The 20,892-nt window shown below is 38.0% G+C and overlaps 1 protein-coding gene across 3 annotated transcripts in view; it reads left to right on the top strand.

Moving 5' to 3' along the window:
• LOC103513520 overlaps positions 1–20,892 on the top strand; it is a 38,476-nt gene that overhangs the window by 15,557 nt on the left and 2,027 nt on the right. For 2 of the 3 annotated variants that reach the window (XM_026826691.1, XM_017445851.2), the window contains exons 2-3: positions 15,123–15,666; positions 20,197–20,393. In XM_026826691.1, the coding sequence (XP_026682492.1) occupies positions 15,123–15,666; positions 20,197–20,393 (741 nt within the window). Of the gene's footprint in view, positions 1–11,522; positions 11,740–14,939; positions 15,074–15,122; positions 15,667–20,196; positions 20,394–20,892 lie in introns of those variants that run through there. The other variant, XM_026826690.1, reaches the window with a different exon arrangement.

Genomic DNA, 20,892 nt, shown 5'->3' on the forward strand with positions numbered 1-20,892 from the left:
AGAATCGCTGGGTGATATCGAATAAAATTGGTCTCACGTTCTAGCTAGCTGGAGTTATTCCTAGCGAACTTTGATTCATAACGTTCCCTTTTGAATAACTTATAATAATCAAAATGAAAGTGTTTTGGTTTCATAAGCAATTTTATTTATAATGGAACTCATCTGTTGGGACAGATCTGTAGTGATCTATGAGGTCTACATTTGTGTCAAGGTACTTGAGGATGTCTAGTACTTGGAACGTGCTGTCAGGATGTGCTATGATTTATGTGTTCTTTCATGTTTCATTGCATAAAATGATCATGAACGACATTGTAATTTTATAAAGTTACAATAGGAGAAAAAATTCACTGTCAACAACTCAACACCTTTCTATCTACTGTACCTACCTAATCAAAACACCGAAAAACCTGTACCTAATCCTAGCCAAATTAGTTGTCAAGGGTGTGCAGGTATTTATTTTTTTACTATAACTTTTAGATCAACTTGTCAGTATGTCAGATAAGGTAACTGATTAACCAGTCCACTATTTCAATACCTACCTACATAGTTTTTATGTTCGAATTTACTGATGGCATTCGGAAGTTGATTTCTCGACTGGAACTTTACACTCAAGGTCGTGGCGTTTACACATCCAATGTCCACTGATTATTCTGCAATGACAAGTGGAACTGAACATGACGTACATTAAATGTTTATAAGTCTACCAGCAAGCAGTATTTACTTATTCATAATACTTTGCAGTTTTAATTAGTTTCTATGATACTAAATACTCGTCATAAATGAATGAGGAAAGTAAAAACGACCTTCTTCTGCGTTTGGACTCTCTGATTTCTCAAAACGTCCAAGCCCTCTCCTATGATATCAGCCTGTTTTGCACACCAGAAAAGTAGGTGCCTACATATTATGTACCTAGCATCTATTACCTAAAATTTCAGGTACCTATCTATATAGGTTTCGTTGTTCTGCAGCGGAGCTACGAAGATAAAATAGAAAATACATATGTTATGCCCACCACTAACGCTCAAAAGGTTTGACGGACCTAGATCTCAAACTTTTTCGGCCACAAACGTTTCGACTGTCAGACGATCTAGTTCAGGAGAGGAACTTACCATCGAAAACATCTAGGTAAAAAAAAGACCCCTTCTCCCAAGAAGAACAATTTCTACTTGAATGATAATGCTGATGTATTTTAGCAACCAGTAATCAGGCATAGGCTGGCACTAGCACAGTTGGCAATCAAATTATGTTTATGTTTAAATCAAATGTTTAATGGTCTCTTAAGTTGGACAAAGTAGAAAAAAAAAGTATGGACATCTCTTAATTTATGGAGATTATTTAAAATCAATCCTTGGTCTATTTATACACATAGATCTTTCTGTTTTGAGCCAAAGATCCAAGATCTTAAAGACTTGAGGCTGATCTCACTTAAGCCAGATTGACTGGAACGTAATTTAATTAAAAGTGTTGGGAGTGTTTCAAATGTAGGCGATAGTAAGAGGCCCCTTTTGGTTTCAGAGTTTTAGCTTTCATAATTATAGTCATAATAATTTTAATCTTAATTATTATTAGTTCTATTACTATATACAAATTGTGAGAGCTAGCTTTTCAAGATTAGTATAGATAAGTAATGCATGTAAATTTACAAATTACATCTAATAATCTAGGACTAAAGTATATAAATTAGGTATAGGGTGTCTACCAGACGAGAAAATCGGGAAAAGTCAGGGAATTTTATTTTTCCATTTTGGCAGACACCCTGTAGGTAGTAAATTATTAAAATCTAGTCAATACTTATTCATGAATCTACATATTGTTCTAGAAAATAGATGGATGAAAAAGAACAAGAACCGAAATTGACCATTTGGAAGGCCCGATACAGTGAGTAAAGGTAATGTGAGATACAGTGAGTAGAAGGTAATGTGAGATACAGTGAGTAGAAGGTAATGTGAGATACAGTGAGTAGAAGGTAATGTGAGATACAGTGAGTAGAAGGTAATGTGAGATACAGTGAGTAGAAGGTAATGTGAGATACAGTGAGTAGAAGGTAATGTGAGATACAGTGAGTAGAAGGTAATGTGAGATACAGTGAGTAGAAGGTAATGTGAGATACAGTGAGTAGAAGGTAATGTGAGATACAGTGAGTAGAAGGTAATGTGAGATACAGTGAGTAGAAGGTAATGTGAGATACAGTGAGTAGAAGGTAATGTGAGATACAGTGAGTAGAAGGTAATGTGAGATACAGTCTAGTGCTGTAGTGCAGGATGTGGGTATAGGTACTTATTATTGAGCATTGTTTCACCTGATTTCTACATTCTACCAAGATATCCTGTAAAGTTTATGAGTACCGCAAAGTAGGGTAACTTGGGTCCTCATTTCAGGACAGAAGTTTTCCTAAACCTAAAAAATGGAACACTCTTGTTCTCAAGTTATAATTCTGCCGTTGTAGTACAGAAGACAACTTTTAGACGTCTACCTACTAGACCAAATGACATTCTCAAAGGATTGCCTATTGTAGACAACTTTGGACATTTTGAGTTACATGTTAAACTTAAAGTGATGTTAGGACTTTTAGGAAAATTACTATTCTTCGAAATCATTACTTTTTTTCATAACTGGTTCTTCAAAATTAGAATGGTGACGTATTTAGTTAGTCTATGTTACCCCAGTTTACCGTACCTCATGTTTACATCTACTTAGATATATGTACCTGATCTACTTATAAATTAATGCTGTTGTTTGTATAAAGTTGACAATCCCAGGACTATGTTGTGGTCTGTTTCATTTCTTAAAGTTCTACAGAGTAGTCGCCGACGCCGGTTCTGAACAGTCTAGTCACTGTTTCTCTCCATACAGGCTAGCCTGATAAAGGAACAGGAAGGCGTGGGTTCGATCCCAGCCGAGGCATGGAATTTTATCCTCATTTATATTGAGAAATTGACCACATAATGGAGCTCTAAGGATTTGGTGGTAGAGAACGCCTCCGGCGTTAACCTCGCCTAGCCGTTTCCTTCCACTAAAGAGTCTATTATTATAACTAAAGCAAAATTCAACAAGTTCGTTCAATCGCCAGTCTGGCTCCTATGTCACCCTGTATATTGCTCAGTGGCGGTTCCTGGCCCTTCCATCTGGGGGTTCAAACATCTCATTTTGTAGGTACATACCTAAGTATGCAAATTTGATACCCTCGAGAAAATTGAAATCAAATTTGATTTCACAGAACTTTTCTTTTCCAAGTAAAGAACAAATTGATTTTTAAATTAAAGTTACCTAACTTGAAAAAATTTGAATCTATTTGAATTTGAAACTCTCCTTTCTAATTCAGTTTCTAGCGGTCGAAATGGGATCTACAGAGATCTATGATAGATCTATCTAAAAGAATCTATCCGATATATCCGAAAGAAATAGATCAACTTAAATCTAAATAAAAAGATCCAAATCCAAATGATTAAATTCAAATTTAGAATGAAGAGATCCAACCAAGGCCTTTGAACAGGGCAGCTGCTAGGTATGATGAAGATAAAGGATCTTGTAAACAGGAAAACACATGAAGACAATATGGATTATGTTATGAAACATGTGAGGGATGGGATCAGGCTCAATATTAAGAGCTCTCGTGAGGGAGGGGGGTCGTACCTATTATGGACGTAATCGGACTGATGAAGGAGAAAAGAAACAAGAACGAGACATAGCTATCTCTATGCTATAGCCCCAACGCCTATCTTTATGAACAACATACCACTGTTAATAGCTAGGTAAGTACTTCATTATATCTAGATATTTCTACATATGGACATAGGTATGTGCATAGGGCTTAAAAAAAAGTCATATCGAAAATAAATAATAAGCACCACCTGCCTCGGTGGTGTAGTGGTCAAGACGCTCGCCTGGTAATCAGGAGGGCGTGGGTTCAATCCCAGGCAAGGTATGGAATTTTATCCTCGAAATAATTTGAGGATTTGACCGCAATAATAGTAGTAGCCTACTGCTGGAGTAAAGGGGCTTTTCAGTCTTATACGAGCAGTATAAATAAGCACTATTATTAAATAGTTTCCAAGCGTAAATTTTCAGCTGTTCCCTCCTAGATAAGAGTAAAAATCCCTAAGGAAAAACAACCCTGATTAGGGTGGTAGAAGAATTCTTTCTTGGGGGGGGATTACCCCTACATAGGCTTGCCAAATATCCAAAATGTCGATTCGGGACGCGAATCCGCGAACATAATTGCCAAATCCGCGAACATAATCGCAAAATCCGCGAACAAAATCGCCAAATCCGCGAACAAAATCGCCAAATCCGCGAACAAAATCGCGAAATCCGCGAACATAATCGCCAAATCCGCGAACATAATCGCAAAATCCGCGAACAAAATCGCCAAATCCGCGAACAAAATCGCCAAATCCGCGAACAAAATCGCCAAATCCGCGAACAAAATCGCCAAATCCGCGAACAAAATCGCCAAATCCGCGAACAAAATCGCCAAATCCGCGAACAAAATCGCCAAATCCGCGAACAAAATCGCCAAATCCGCGAACAAAATCGCCAAATCCGCGAACAAAATCGCCAAATCCGCGAACAAAATCGCCAAATCCGCGAACAAAATCGCCAAATCCGCGAACAAAATCGCCAAATCCGCGAACAAAATCGCCAAATCCGCGAACAAAAGAAATTTATGATCTTTTGGACCTCGAATTTTGGATTTTCTTTTGGCGTTTCAATGTCATTCCCTTGAATTTTTTTCTTTCTTTTTTCCTTTTACAACTTTAAATTTCTTCTTGTATTCCTTTGGTTTCACATAATTATTTGGGTGCTTTATTTATTTAGGTATAGGTAGGTATTTATTTTTACTATTGTTGGGTTTCTTTTCACAAAGTTCCCATTTTAGCCCTACCCACTTTTTCATTGCGCTCCATGTTACCCTCATTTTTCTCTTGATCATTGTTTTATCCCTTTTCATCTTTTCAAGGCTATCTATGTTTAGCTAGCGGTTGGCCTTTCCATCGCTTTGTTTAAAGTGGCAGGATTGTTCTAAAGAAGCTCTTTCAAGCAATTAACCATTGGTTATAGAGGAAAATGTACCTAATTGCGATGGATACGAGGAAACACATTTTTTCCTGTAATTGTGCAACATATTTGGCTTTCTTACAATGATTTTCAGAAAGTTGGCTAGTAGGTAGGCCAATATGTAGATTGATGATCACATACATGATGTCATATTTCAGTAGAAATGAGAAAATCAGGCCCCTCATAGCCTTATATCATCAGTCAGCTCACTACAAAATACATACATTATCTTAGCTACTTCGGTGTTATTTGTTAAATTTTATGTGTTACATAGGTAATAGTAATTTTCTATGATCCTTCCGAATTCTCCGCGCTAAATTTTATGACTGGACTCGAACCACCGACTTCCAGATCGGAAGTTCACCGCACTCACAATTATTAGACCACTAAGGTTGGTTACAGAAAGATGACTAGCAAAAAGAAGGAAGAAGTTTTAAGAACTACTCATGGGACAACTGGGAACTGAAAGTAAGAATATTTTATGATACTCGGTATTGCTGAGGACCAAGGAAAGTACTTATAAGAACAGTACTGAAGTACTGATGAGGACCAAGGAAAGTAATAAAGATGACGAAGGACTTAAGGACATACTATTGCACAGACAATGCGAAGACCTGACACCAGTGTCATCATGAGAGGTCATAAAATATTTTATAGGCTGCCTCTTGTCATTAAATAATGACTTTATGACCAGCAGCAAGATACCGATGTCCCAATAATTACCAAGTTATGTAAACAAACTAACTGAGTCTTCAAAGATCAAAAGTTCAGGAACGACAGAAACCGACTTGGAGATCAGTTAGGCAGGTCAGTCTGAAAATCACAGCAATGAAAAGATTTTGAATACTTTGAAATCAATAACACTTGGAGCTCACAAAGAGAAGCTCATCATTACCCAATAAAAAAAAATAATAATAATAATAAAAAAAAATAATAATAGAAAGTAAAAAAATGTAAAAATGATAAATCCACTAAAATAATAATAATAGAAAGTAAAACTTGACGCCAATACATCTAAACAAAAATCTTCCACTAGAAAGAGATGGTATACAGATGACAGGATTTATGTCAACATTAATCATTTTATTATTTTTGAGGCCTACTGAAAAAATAAAACCATGTGATCAAGTATCAAAAGGACCAAAAGTGACAGAATTAAATCTTATATATCACACCTAATCAGCGGTGCACTAATGCACTATGAAATGAACCAACAGTGATTTTTGGTGATCCTGGATTTTCCCGGCCTCCTCAGACTGAGTGAGGTTACTGTGAAGAAGCGGTTAGTTTGTCTCCAGTTATACGATGAAGTTATAAAGAGCACCCTCAAACAAACAATAATAAATAAGACAAAACCCCATCAAAGAATCAAACAATAATACAAAATCATTACTTAATTGAAGTCCATCTCAGCATTCTTCGCATAGGTATTATGTTTGCTTGAACATTCAAATAAGATTTCCTCAGTAATTCCAGTTGCTACTTAGAGTACCTACTTAGGTTACTTACCTACATGATAATTGAAATGGAGATTAATTCATAAAAACCTCTCGAAATTAAATGGCAAATTGGATTCGAGTTGAAACAGCTTGTGTTGCAGATGTATGGTTTCAGGTAATATCATTAGATGAGGCATAGGAGGTACATGTGTTCCAAGTTTCCTCATAGGCATTAATGCATAATAGACGGTAGAGCATAATACATATAGATATTAAAGCATCATAGACGTTAAAGCATAATAGGTAGGCACTAAAATGAAGATACATAACTTTTGAAACAAGTGTACAGCTTGTTAAGTAGGTATCCGTGTACAGTACAGCTGTAGGTATAGTACTCAAAGGTAGTTTTTTTACTTTCCTTATCCTATAGGAAGGAAAGTAATGTAATCGGGTCAAATTTTCGATGGTCAGTTTTTAGTGTCAAAACACTTCCAGATAGAACGTGAGACCAATTTTATTCGATATCACCCAGCGATTCTATCATTAGATTGGTTCAGACCTACCTCATTGTCATAAGCTTTATGGGAAAGATTAACTTCAATCAATCATCTCTGTACTTATCCACTTAGAAAGATATCTCAGATTATTCCCGACAAAATTATCTTAAACGAAATTATCAAGAAATGGGAATTTGAAATTTCTCCAAATTACTCTCAACATCCGATCCAAAGTCAACAAAATTTACATAGGTATCGTATCCCATAGAATCTAAATTCCCGTATCTCCCAGAAAAGATATATCGTGTTCGCTCAACATCCGATCCAAAGTCAACAAAATTTACATAGGTATCGTATCCCATAGAATCTAAATTCCCGTATCTCCCAGAAAAGATATATAACATAAATATGTACCTAGATGTCTCATAGGAAGGGATAGGGGGAAAGGGACGAAATCTTCACTCAAGTAACTTAATCTTATGTTTGGAAATAAATCACTCAAAATGCAAGACGCATTATCAACGAACTGACTACGACAGGCACACACACTTGGTTGCGACGAAATGCGACGTTCATTATGAAAAAAGTAAAAATAACTTTTCTGTTTCCAAATTTTGTGGGTTGCATTTGTTTTTTGTTTTTATTTTTGTTTTTTTTTTTTTTTTTTTTTTTTTTTTTTTTTTTTAGGGGATGTATGAGGAAGAATCAAGATGTAGACATAATTTACCTAAAAAATCTTCCGGATATTCTGTTCCCAAGGGATAAAATTAATATAAGTGAAGAAGTACGTATATGTAAGTACGTACTTACATATACGTAAGTCGTTTGTCACCAATTTAGGTGTCGTTTCGAACAATTCTAGTCACAATAGGACCAATTCAATTCAATTACGAATTTTAGACTTATTTAGTCATGCATATTTGGAGATTTGATGTAGCTATTTAGGCATATTTGGACATAGCGAAACATTTGGGAGCCCAAAGAAATGTTTAGTCCCTATGCAGCAGTGGCGGTTCCTGGCCCTTCCATCTGGGGGTTCAAACATCTCATTTTGTAGGTACATACCTAAGTATGCAAATTTGATACCCTCGAAAACGTTTGGTTGAGATGGTTGCTGCCCTTGGCGGTATTTTGACCGCTTTTGGACAGATTTCGACCTTTTTTTGGCGGTTTTCAGCTATAGCGACATAACGGTTAGAGATATTGTAAAAGAACACTCAAATAAGCATCATTCAATAGGATAAGGTAATGTGAGATACAGTGAGTAGAAGGTAATGTGAGATACAGTGAGTAGAAGATAATGAAGGTAAAACTGGGAGAGAAGGTTGAGAAATCGACAATGATCAAGGATAAAGCTGGATAAATTTTATTATTCTATCCTTCTAAGTTGAATTTAACAAGAAAGTCGAGAACTCGAGATCAAAAAATTTGGACCGATTGCAATACTTTCATTACTAGTATAGCTCGCTATACTGTAGTAATAGAAAGTAAAAATAAACAAACAAACAGAGCCTCTTGTCGCTCTTCATGTCTCGATTCGCCCATCTGACGGAAACTGGGGAAACACTTGCAATGAAAGAACACATAAATCATAGCACATCCTGACAGCACGTTCCAAGTACTAGACATCCTCAAGTACCTTGACACAAATGTAGACCTCGATCGGGATTGATCGAGGGAACTGTAACTGCTAAGCTCTTTTCGTCCCGAAAGCGAAGACAAAAGGGAGACAGGAAGGATAGGAGAAAGCCAGCCGTTCCGAGAACGAACATTACCTGTTTAGGATAAAATCCGCCTCGGGCGGAAATCGAACCCGCGACCTAGTGCGTACTAGGCACCCTCCAAGCTAACTAGGCTGGCTGCTGGCTGGTATATCCTTTTATCAACATTTCCCTTAAAAAATAGGTACTTGAGCATTATTTTGTGGTTTAAACTCTGTAAAGTAGGAAGTAGGTAAGAGCATTCGTTGATCAAACGAACGTACGAAGTGAAATTTGACTTTTAACTCGACAATTTTTTGTTATCTCCAGTCAAAAAAGTCGTTATTTGTCGTTATTTTTTTTATGGTTTAACGACATTTGTGACAAGCATTTAATTTGTTGAACACAGTTAAAATTCAAATTGCTTCCTAATATGTGATTATGTATCTAATCTCGTGTTTGTTATCTTTAACCAATAAGAACGCCCGTAACTAAACCTATAGGTAGGTAACCTGATGTTAATGAGTTAATGTACTCATCAAGTTATTACCAGTTGGTAAGGCGTAACGTTCAAAATAATGTTTTTATTATCATAAACCTACTTCCACTGGTTATCAGCATCCAGTTTTCCTTTGTTCATTAATATTTCAAAGTGATAATGATAAAAAGAAAAAGGTATAGGTAGTAGGTGGTACGTCTCTGTGTCTGTTGGTGTGTTTGTACTCAAGTCCTTTATTACCTGTACCTACTTGGTGATAACGTACCTACTCATCAAGTTATTACACGCTTTAACCAACAAGTTCAAAGTGATATCAGGTATAATTAAATATGCATCTTTTCAAGAACCTTTACTTCCATACGTTATCAACTTATCAGCCAGTCCTCCTTTGTTCATTAATTTGTTCATGAAAAAGAAATGATGTACGCCTCTCTGTCTGTTTGTACTTATTATTATTATTACACAATTGGATCAAACTTTATTTACAGATACAGATGGTAACAATATAAATACAAAATATAAATACAAAATGAAGTTTGATCAAGGGTGGGGTTAATGCCTAAGGCATTCTCTACCACCCCACCCTTGTACGTGCTTCAAGAGAAATTGACAACTCTTTTAGCCCGTTGCGTTACCTTGTGCTTGATATTATCATATGACATTTGGTGACCTCCCTTGGGGGATGGATGCTCCAAATTTTATTCATTTGTGGCCCCCTGTGGGGTCCCTGATGTCGGAGGGCTCCGTTCCTAAGGGCTGCGGGTTGGAATATACGCCAGTGGGCATAAATACCTACAGATATTTATTTGTAGAAATTGCATTAGGTATCTCTATCAACATATCCAGTACCTACGTACACAAAGCAAACAAAATGCACCACAGATAAACAAAAAAAACAGTAGGTAAAACTTAACAGACTTGTTTGTTTAGGTTCGCTTTTTATGTTTCTTTCGGAAATAAAATTTAAAAACCAGAAATACTAATGAGGAAGATTTCGGTCAAATAAACATGAAGTGTGCACTGTGCAGGCACGGGCCATAACTCGGATCTGGTTTTTAAGAAACTTGGAAAAAAATGAGGAGTTGTAAAAAAATAGTACCTATGCACTGGAATTTGCCGATTGCTGATTTCCTGGTCTAAAACAATCGGTTTGGTTCTCAGCAGTAAGAGATAATTAATTGGCTATTTTAATTGACCATTATCTTGAACAAAATATGATTGCAGCAAATTGGCAAATACATAATATGTACCTTCCTATATGTACTTGCTTATTTCAAGTTATAAACATGTGAATACACAAATAATCAGGTGAAAAAATAATGATCTATCGCGGAAAAAAAAGCAGTGGCAACGCCCTTGCTTGCTATTCAGAAGGTCCCGAGTTCGATTCACAGTGTTGACAAAAAATTTTGCTCGTATTTCGATTGCAAATGAGAACATATCAACGGGAAGTTCGAAAATGTTAAAATTGTAGCATTTTGCTCCGCCCCGCCTGCTATCGCCTTATCAAAACGCGTAGATATGTTATCATTCTCAGCCAGACACACAGGTAGTGCTTTCCTACATTCCTCTCAGTATAAAAATCTAAAACCACCCTGTATGAATTATCTGTCCTATTGGGTCACCCTGTATATCTTGCCTGCGAGTGTAGTAAAAAAACTAAACAAATATGTAACAATGAAAATATCAATGCACATTTTATGAATCGAGAAAGAATGAATACACATAGGAAAGCAGACTGCAGAGACAAATATTGAGATATTGTGAAGAAGAGAAGGTTGAAATAAATGGGATCGAGTCCAAATTTGAGAGAGAAACGAGAAGAGATGGCGAAGATGCTCGTCTGGCTAACGGAAGGACGCGGGTTCAATCCCACCCGAGGCAGGGATTTTCTCAACCTAAGCGTCCTAATCAGAAAATTCGCTTCTTATTGATAGCTTTTTAGAGGTAGAGTCAATATTGCCCCTAGAAGTAGGGTTCGACATATTCATATTGATAATTTGATCACATAATAGGTACTGGAACCCTGAGAGAGTTGGTTGGTAACAAGCGGGGCCCGTCCCTCCGGGAATTTTTTGATCTTGGTTAAAGATAATCAGTATTTATGTACCTACCTATTTTATTTATATTTATATCACACCTAATCAGCGGTGCACTATAAAATGAACCAACAGTGATTTTTGGTGATCCTGGCTTTTCCCGGCCTCCTCAGACTGAGTGAGGTTACTGTGAAGAAGCTGTTAGTTTGTCTCCAGTTATAAAGAGCACCCTCAAACAAACAATAATAAGACAAAACCCCATCAAAGAAACAAACAATAATACAACATCATTACTTAATTGAAGTCCATCTCAGCATTCTTCGCATATTATGTCTGCTTGAACATTCAAATAAGATTTCCTCAGTAATTCCAGTTGCTACTTAGAGTACTTAGGTTACTTGCCTACATGATAATTGAAATGAAGATTAATTCATAAAAACCTCTCGAAATTAAATGGCAAATTGGATTCGAGTTGAAACAGCTTGTGTTGCAGATGTATGGTTTCAGGTATTATAACTCGACGGATACCATCAATAGTCAAAGTCTTTCCTCTACCAAAGATTCAGGTGAGATCCCCTAGTCCTAATAAAGTTTTATTCTTTGGCTTTTCCCGTGTTCAGACGGGCTCGGCGCTTTTCGTCAGCCTCTCAATCAGCCCTGGGGTGATTGCCCTTCGCACTTTGCCATTTCTTTAGCAACTTAGGAAGGAAAATTTCAGGATGGTATCCTCCGTGTGTGACCCTTGGTCACATTTTCCGACTACAATTTTTCCACCAGACGCCTCCACTGCAGACCAAGCTGCTTACCAAGTGCCAGTCCCTGCAGGATTTGAGCAAGTGTCTCGCGTTGATACACCCGGAGCGGCTCAACAATACGTATAACTCGACGGATACCATCAATAGTCAAAGTCTGTCCTCTACCAAAGATTCAGGTGAGATCCCCTAGTCCTAGTAAAGTTTTATTCTTGTTCTTTGGCTTTTCCCGTGTTCAGACAGGCTCGGCGTTTTTCGTCAGCCTCTCAATCAGCCCTGGGGTGATTGCCCTTCGCACTTTGCTATTTCTTTAGCAACTTAGGAAGGAAAATTTCAGGATGGTATCCTCCGTGTGTGACCCTTGGTCACATTTTCCGACTACAATTTTTCCAGTGCCGACACGCGCACTAGTAGGTATTCCACGAATCATGTTGTGTTCCTCCCTGTTCTATCTACACCACTGTCTTATCTTCCTAATGAGGAGTTATCCTTGAGAAACTATTATGTACCGATAACACACAGTGAACTGTACGCTTATTATACGTACCGTATATTATAGGTATATCTGTGCGGTACGGTATATTATACGTACATGGGTATAGGAGTATTATACTGACGATATACGAGTATTCATCCAAATTAAAACACAGTGATGAGATGAGGTATAACGTATAACAGTAAGAGATGAGTGCTCATATCCTGAATGAACCAACTTAATCTATGTCACCGTTTCAGCGTTTGTTAGATTAGATAGATAAGGTGCTTCTTCCTTGCTCCAAACTCTTCTAAGTGCCTCTTCTCTTGTATTTCAAACTCTTGGAAGGAACCTCTTATCTTCTACATACTCAAAATTATGAGCTTTGAAGGGGTCTTCTTTGTTTTGAAAATTATATATGCTTCTTGCTTCTTCAAAGGTGTGTCTGTATTCGTGTCGTGATTTTTCTTACTAGTTTCATATTTCTGATTCTGTGGGACAAAAACAACTTTGATTTTCCTTATTCTCACCAATTTTGATACCTTATTCTCAAAGGTGTGCCTCTTTCCAAGTGTGAATTCTTAGTGACTTCATATTAATATCCTATTCGACTATCCAAGTGTGATTTCTGAGAGGCCTCATCTTAGTTTCCAATTTAACAAAAACAACTTACTTATGTAACCATAAGGCTCGTATTTCTCTTAATTTAAATTTTGTTTGGCTTGCCAAGATTTTTCCACGTGAGATCTTGTGAAAAAAGACAGGATAGCAAAAAGTCATCCGTTTTGAGAACGAACCTTATGTATGTGGGATGATGAAGTTCGCCCCGGGCGGGAAACGAACACGCGACTAGGACTTGCAAGGCATACGCGCTACCTTCGAGCGAACTAGCCTGGCTAGTGTATAACTTAAAATGTTCATTATTTATGTATTGTAACATGAACTTTGTGTTTTATTCCATAGGATACCGAGCTCCTCGGTGATTGTTCAAATGGGGGAAGCAAGTCTTGCTGTAATACGCGGTGGAGTTCCTATCAAGATAATCTGAGAGTGCTGTTCAATATTGATGTTATCATGCATTATAACATGAACTTTGTGTTTTATTCCATAGGATACCGAGCTCCTTGGTGATTGTACAAGTGGGGGGAGCAAGTCTTGCTGTAATACCCGGCGGAGTTCCTATCAAGATGAACTGAGAGTACTCTTCAATATTGATGATGAAAGCAATAGGGCTCTCACAACGCTCATCAAGAAACTTGAGGTGGAGAAGTTTGAACGCGACCTTCTCATTGAAAATCTACAGGTATGTCGTTTGTTTGTTTTTATAACAAGCTGGGCCCGTCCCTCCGGGATTATTTAGCCCGTAGTTTATTCGATCAGTACCTATGTACCTACCTAATTTGTTTAATATTCAGTTTATTATTATTCTTGATTTGTGGTGAAATTTATGCATAGTGCAATTATAATGACATGATGCTTTCTGAAATACTCCGGTGCTCCTGCTCTGTCCCCGAATGTGTTAATTCTGTATAATTATTTTAATCATTGTTGACAGATTCAACTGGCGATGTTTTTATAGTGGAAAGTCTGACGTAGAGTGAATACATCTTGTAGAGGTAGGGAGTTAAAGGTTGACAGATTTACGGACTGCTCTTTAACTTGAAGTCATTCATTGAACTTCGGTTCTTCAAATGTTCATTAAGATATTAGCATTCGATTCCCGCCCTTGGCGGATTTTATCCTGAAACCGATAAGGTTTGTTTTCGGAACGGCTGGCTTTCTCTTTTATGTAATGATTTAAAATCAAGACTAGAGCCCGTTCTCCCTTTATTCCCAATATAAGGTTTAAGTCACCCTTGTGGTATATTCGTTTTATAGACCCTGAGAAACCCTGCAAGGAGTATCCAGTTACAAAGTTGAGTTTAAGAAGTGAAATTAAATGAACAGCCGTTATGACGCTAAAACCGGTCTTAAATTAACGACTGAAGTGTTATCTAAAACTTTCTCGCTTTGAGTTCATAGGTCGTTGTAAAAAAAGATCGTTTCTGACCTGAGCTTGTGAGAATGAAAATCACACTCGATTAGGCATGATAACATTTGGCTGATGTGGGAACCTCCTTGATCTTGACTACATGATAATTACTTACACTTTGGATTGGGACGAAAGACCTCAGTCCTCAATCAAACCTCTTTTTTCTATGGTGGATTTCACCAACGACTTAATGAGAGATTTCACTAATGGGAGATTTTTTAATCATCTAAAAAGGAGTTTTTAGTGATCCAAAAAGGAGGAGTTTTTAAAAACTCCTGTTTGGATCATTAAAAACTCCTTTTTTATCATTGAAAATTCTCCCATTAGTTAAATCTCTCATTAAGTCTTTGGTGAAACCCAGCATTACAGTCCTACAAAAAAAATTAAAACTGTTGATTGTTGAAATAACTGACTATACTTATATCTATTTCCCTCCTCTCTGTTTCAGATGTTAGAGAGCGGGTTCACATCATGCGAGGATGAACTCCTCGAGAACGTGACCGCCTCCCTCGTAAGCTCCGCTTACACCGACGATGGCGGCACTTGGAAGTCAAGCTCCGGCTCCACGGTCGAAAGCCTCACCAAGTGCGAAGACCTCGATCTTGAAGACTCACCCCCCTCTCTGTTTAAGATGTTAGAGAGCGGGTTCACATCATGCGAGGATGAACTCCTCGAGAACGTGACCGCCTCCCTCGTAAGTTCCGCTTACACTGACGATGGCGGCACTTGGAAGTCAAGCTCCGGCTCCACGGTCGAAAGCCTCACCAAGTGCGAAGACCTCGATCTTGAAGACTCACCCCCGCCGAGCCGCCGAGGTATTTCCCCTGAGCGAGATGATCTTCACGCGGGCGAGAGGTCTCCTCGCCCGGGACACAAACCGCCACGCTGGTCCGATATCACGCCGCGCGGAGGACACCTCTCTCCCCGCCAGCCAGACTCCCTAGAACCCCTTTCCCCGCGCGCGGAAGCCAGACCCTTTCGCCGGTCTGGCATTCCGGTCGTGCATCATCATCATCACCAGACGCCTCCACTGCAGACCAAGCTGCTTACCAAGTGCCAGTCCCTGCAGGATTTGAGCAAGTGTCTCGCGTTGATACACCCGGAGCGGCTCAACAATACGTATAACTCGACGGATACCATCAATAGTCAAAGTCTTTCCTCTACCAAAGATTCAGGTGAGATCCCCTAGTCCTAATAAAGTTTTATTCTTTGGCTTTTCCCGTGTTCAGACGGGCTCGGCGCTTTTCGTCAGCCTCTCAATCAGCCCTGGGGTGATTGCCCTTCGCACTTTGCCATTTCTTTAGCAACTTAGGAAGGAAAATTTCAGGATGGTATCCTCCGTGTGTGACCCTTGGTCACATTTTCCGACTACAATTTTTCCAGTGCCGACACGCGTACTAGTAGGTATTCCACGAATCAGGTTGTGTTCCTCCCTGTTCTATCTACACCACTGTCTTATCTTCCTAATGAGGAGTTATCCTTGAGAAACTATTACCGATAACACACAGTGAACTGTACGCTTATTATACGTACCGTATAGGTATATCCGTGCGGTATACGAACATTATACGTACGGTATATTATACGTACATGGGTATACGAGCATTATACTTACGATATACGTTATAGGTATATCCGTGCGGTATACGAACATTATACGTACGGTATATTATACGTACATGGGTATACGAGCATTATACTTACGATATACGAGTATTCATCCAAATTAAAACACAGTGATGAGATGAGATATAACAGTAAGAGATGAGTGCTTATATCCTGAATGAACCAACTTAATCTATGTCACCGTTTTAGCGTTTGTTAGATTAGATAGATAAGGTGCTTCTTCCTTGCTCCAAACTCTTCTAAGTGCCTTCTACATCTACATACTCGAAATTCTGAGCTTTGAAGGGGTCTTCTTTCTTTTGAAAATTATATATGTACCTACTTAGGTACTTCTTCTCTTCACTTTGAGATTTCCTTTTTTCTTCTTTAGAATTTCATTTTGCAATCTACAGACTTTTCGCCTTACTTTGAATTTCAAAGTCATCGCAATGACAAGCAGTCTTGCTCTCCGGAGTCCTGGGTTCAATTTCTGACAGAGTTGAAATTTTTTCGACGTTGTTCTTGTACTGTGGAGTTCTCTCAGTTCTCAGCCTTGTGACGGTACTCTTGGCTTTCCCAATTTCAATTTCCTTATTAAGTATCATTTCGTGTTTCCTTATTCTCACCAATATTTGCTTCTTGCTTCTTCAAAGGTGTGTTTGTATTCGTGTCCAAATGTGATTTTTCTCACTAGTTTCATATTTCTGATTCTGTGGGACAAAAACAACTTTGATTTTCCTTATTCTCACCAATTTTGATACCTTATTCTCAAAGGTGTTCACCAATATTTGCTTCTTGCTTCTTCAAAGGTGTGTCTGTATTCGTGTCCAAATGTGATTTTTCTCACTAGTTTCATATTTCTGATTCTGTGGGACAAAAACAACTTTAATTTTCCTTATTCTCACCAATTTTGATACCTTATTCTCAAAGGTGTGCCTCTTTCCAAGTGTGAATTCTTAGTGACTTCATATTAATATCCTATTCGACTATCCAAGTGTGATTTCTGAGAGGCCTCATCTTAGTTTCCAATGCGACGAAAACAACTTACTTATGTAACCATAAGGCTCGTATTTCTCTTAATTTAAATTTTGTTTGGCTTGCCAAGATTTTTCCACGTGAGATTTGATATCCTCATATCCATTAGCCTGTTTAGAGATATCTAGAGGCTTCCAAGAGTTATAAAGTTCTAATCAATCTCTGATTACGCTGAAATTCAGCCCGTTTTCATGATCAGACAAAGAGAACCTTGAGAGAAGATATGTTACTCAAAATCTCACGTTCTAACACACCTTAAGAGAAGCTTCGAATTTCACATTCACACTTCCACAGAGATTTGAAAATTCAATAGGGTCCGAATTCGAAGATCTATTTGTCCAACTCTTTAGGAAAAAGAATTTCAGCCTCTGAAGATCGATGGAATCAATTATGGATTTTGAACCTATGTCTATCATTGAAATGAACTCAATGTTATTAGCTCACGGAAAAATCTGCACTTATGATTAAAATTATTATTATTAATATATTTGTGCTTTATTTTTATTTATCTCTTGCTCATGTAATGTGAGTGGATCTTCAGTTTACCATTTGATGTCGCGTTACCACTGGACTAACCGTGCCCCGTCTGTCCTACAAATCCAATTTCTTTAGTACTACAGACTTCTCTATGTATTTGGATTCAGCTTTAGGAGAATATGCACATTTTATCTTTTAGAAAACCAATGGAAATCAGATCCATGTATCAATATTATATGTGTCATCAATTTCATTATGTAGCAAAACTAACAACTAACAACAGATTAATAAATTAAATTATAAACAGAATCAGTCATCCCGTTATCCGTGTATCAAATATCATGTTTGATGTGAATTATTTCACTTTGTTGTTTTCTTCATATCAAATGTCATGTTATTTTGATGTGAATTGTTTTATTCATATCACCATATCGGTAAATATCAATGACATACCATAACAGTGTTATCAAGGTGACACAGCTTCCTCCTAGTGTGGATCAAGACTTATACCTTTTTGAAAGTTTTTTTTTTATGAATTGTATGTAGGATTGTAACAATAATTATTTTATTTATTTATTTATTTATTTTTTAACATTTATCCTTTGAATCACTACATGAGTTATACAACGAAACCAGACCAAATCACTAAGCAGCCCAATGTATAACTCATGTAGTGATTTAAAGGATAAATGTTAAAAAAAAAAATAATAATAATAAATAAAATAAAACTGATATCCAGCCTCTTTAAAGATATCTAGAGGCATCCAAGTGGTATAACTTATAAAGTTCTGATCAATCTCTGATTACGCTGAAATTCAGCCCGTTTCCACGATCAGAAATTTAGAACCTTGAGATTACGAGATACATATAGACTTACTGAGGATCTCACGTTCACAATTCACACTCCCATAGATTTGGAAATTCAATAGGGTCCAAATTCGAAGATCCATTTGTTCAAGTCCAACTCTTTAGGAAAAAGAATTTCACCCTCAGAAAACCATTGATGCAGAATTGGATTCAATTTTATCTCACGGAAAAGCGGGGACCGCTTATGATGAAAACGATTAAATATCATGTAATGTGTGAGGATCTTTTCACATTACCATTTGATGTCTTCATGTCTTTCCTACGAATCCAACTTTTGTATTTGGATTCAACTTTAGGGAAATATGATGAGCGGTTTGGCCAGGCATAAAGTTCGAACACACACACAAACACATAAACAAACAAATTTTCATTTTTATATATTAGAAATTAGATAAACAGAGTCAGTCATCCCATCATCCGTGTATCAAATATCATGTGAATTATTTTATTCGTATGATCAAATGTTATGTTATTTTATTCATATCATATGTCATGTTATTTGATGTGAATTGTTTTATTCATATCACCATATCGGTAAATATCAATGACATACCATAACAGTGTTATCAAGGTGAGACAGCTTCCTCCTAGTGTGGATCAAGACGTATAGGTAGATAGGTACCTTCTTACGTATTCTCGAGAGTATACCTTATTTATACACTGTAGACTATTATTAAAAATAAACACTAATTGTTTCCGTGAGAGAAAATATATTTGGGACTGTTCCGGACACACATAACTTTTAGTTTTATCTGATGGATGGTTTATGTCACTGTACTCTGTATAACAGCTAAGGGTTTCAGTGGCAGAGAATTTACCCTCCATTCGACGACAAGCTAACGTCTTCCTCACATTAACCTCACCCAGCCTGAGTGGGACCGGCAAAGCCAGCAGAACGTGATTGCCCTGATGGGCACCCATCCGGATAACCACGTGCAACTTTGCTTACCTTCAGTGGTCCATCGGGATTAGGAACTAGTGTATTCAGTTCAGCGTACTTTCGGCTCTACTATCGCGAAAGAACATAACTTTGTTAGCCCATAAAAAAAAACTCATCTTAAGTAACCTCACATAACTCGTTTCCTTTCACTCCTCTCTTCCCACAGGATTTCAAAGGTCGTACAGTTCGAACAGCATTTGCAGCGTGCGGCGGCGTAACAAATACGTATACCTTCTTACATATTCTTGAGAGTATACCTTATTTATACACTGTAGGCTGTAGGCTATGATTAAAAACGAACACTATGCTGTTTCCGTGAGAGAAAATATATTTGGGACTGTTCTGGGACACACAGTGTTTTTCTTTGATAGATGTTAAACGTAGAGCTGCCCGGAAGAGACTGACAGGAAACGCCGACCCTAATAAATTAAAGTTGGAAAAGGCTAGGAAGAAGAAGGGGGGGGGATGTTAAAACTGCTAAGGGTTTTAGTGGCAGAGATTTTCCCCTCCATTCGACGACAAGCTAACGTCTTCCTCACATTAACCTCACCCAGCCTGAGTGGGTCCGGATTGCCCTGATGGTCACCCATCCGGATACTAACCACGACCAACTTTGCTTAACTTCAGTGGTATATCGGGATTAGGAACTAGTGTATTCAGTTCAGCGTACTTTCGGCTCTACTATCGCGGAGGAACATAACATTGCTAGCTCATAAAAAAAACTCATCTTAATTAATTAACTTCACATAACACGTTTCCTTTCACTCCTCTCTTCCCACAGGATTTCAAAGGTCGTACAGTTCGAACAGCATTTGCAGCGTGCGGCGGCGTAACAAATACGACCACGTGGAGTCAAAGGTGAAACAGTACATCCGCAACATTAAGGACAACGAGCGGAAACATAAGGCGCTGAAGAGGAATTCTCTACATGTGGGACCTCATGAGGATAGCATGGGATCTAGGCGCAGCTCCTTACAGGTGAGCATATAGGATACATTAGTGGTTGGGCGGAAGAGTATGCAATATTAAGGAGGAAACATAAGGCGCTGAAGAGGAATTCTCTACAAGGCCTTGAAGCGTGCATTTTTCCCAAGGAATAACCTTGCTTGTCCACAACGGGGACCATAAACCATAGACCATTGACCCTAGTCTCGACCCTAGAGTCCCTATACTAGACCATCGAAACCCGCCAAAACCCTCGCATCAGTGTGTCCACAACGGAGCCGGGAGCCTTCTGCTATTTTAGATACACTTGAAACTGTTGAAGTTAGAAAGCGAGGTGAAGACCATGGACAATTGACCCTAGTCTCGACCCTAGAGTCCCTAGCCTAGACCATCGAAACCCGCCAAAAACCTCGCATCAGTGTGTCCACAACGGAGCCGGGAGCCTTCTGCTATTTTAGATACACTTGAAACTGTTGAAGTTAGAAAGCGAGGTGAAAAAAGACAGGATAGCAAAAAGTCATCCGTTTTGAGA

This window comes from Diaphorina citri, unplaced genomic scaffold, assembly GCF_000475195.1.
Source record: "Diaphorina citri unplaced genomic scaffold, Diaci psyllid genome assembly version 1.1 scaffold981, whole genome shotgun sequence".
In the NCBI taxonomy this organism is placed as follows: Eukaryota; Metazoa; Arthropoda; class Insecta; order Hemiptera; family Psyllidae; genus Diaphorina; species Diaphorina citri.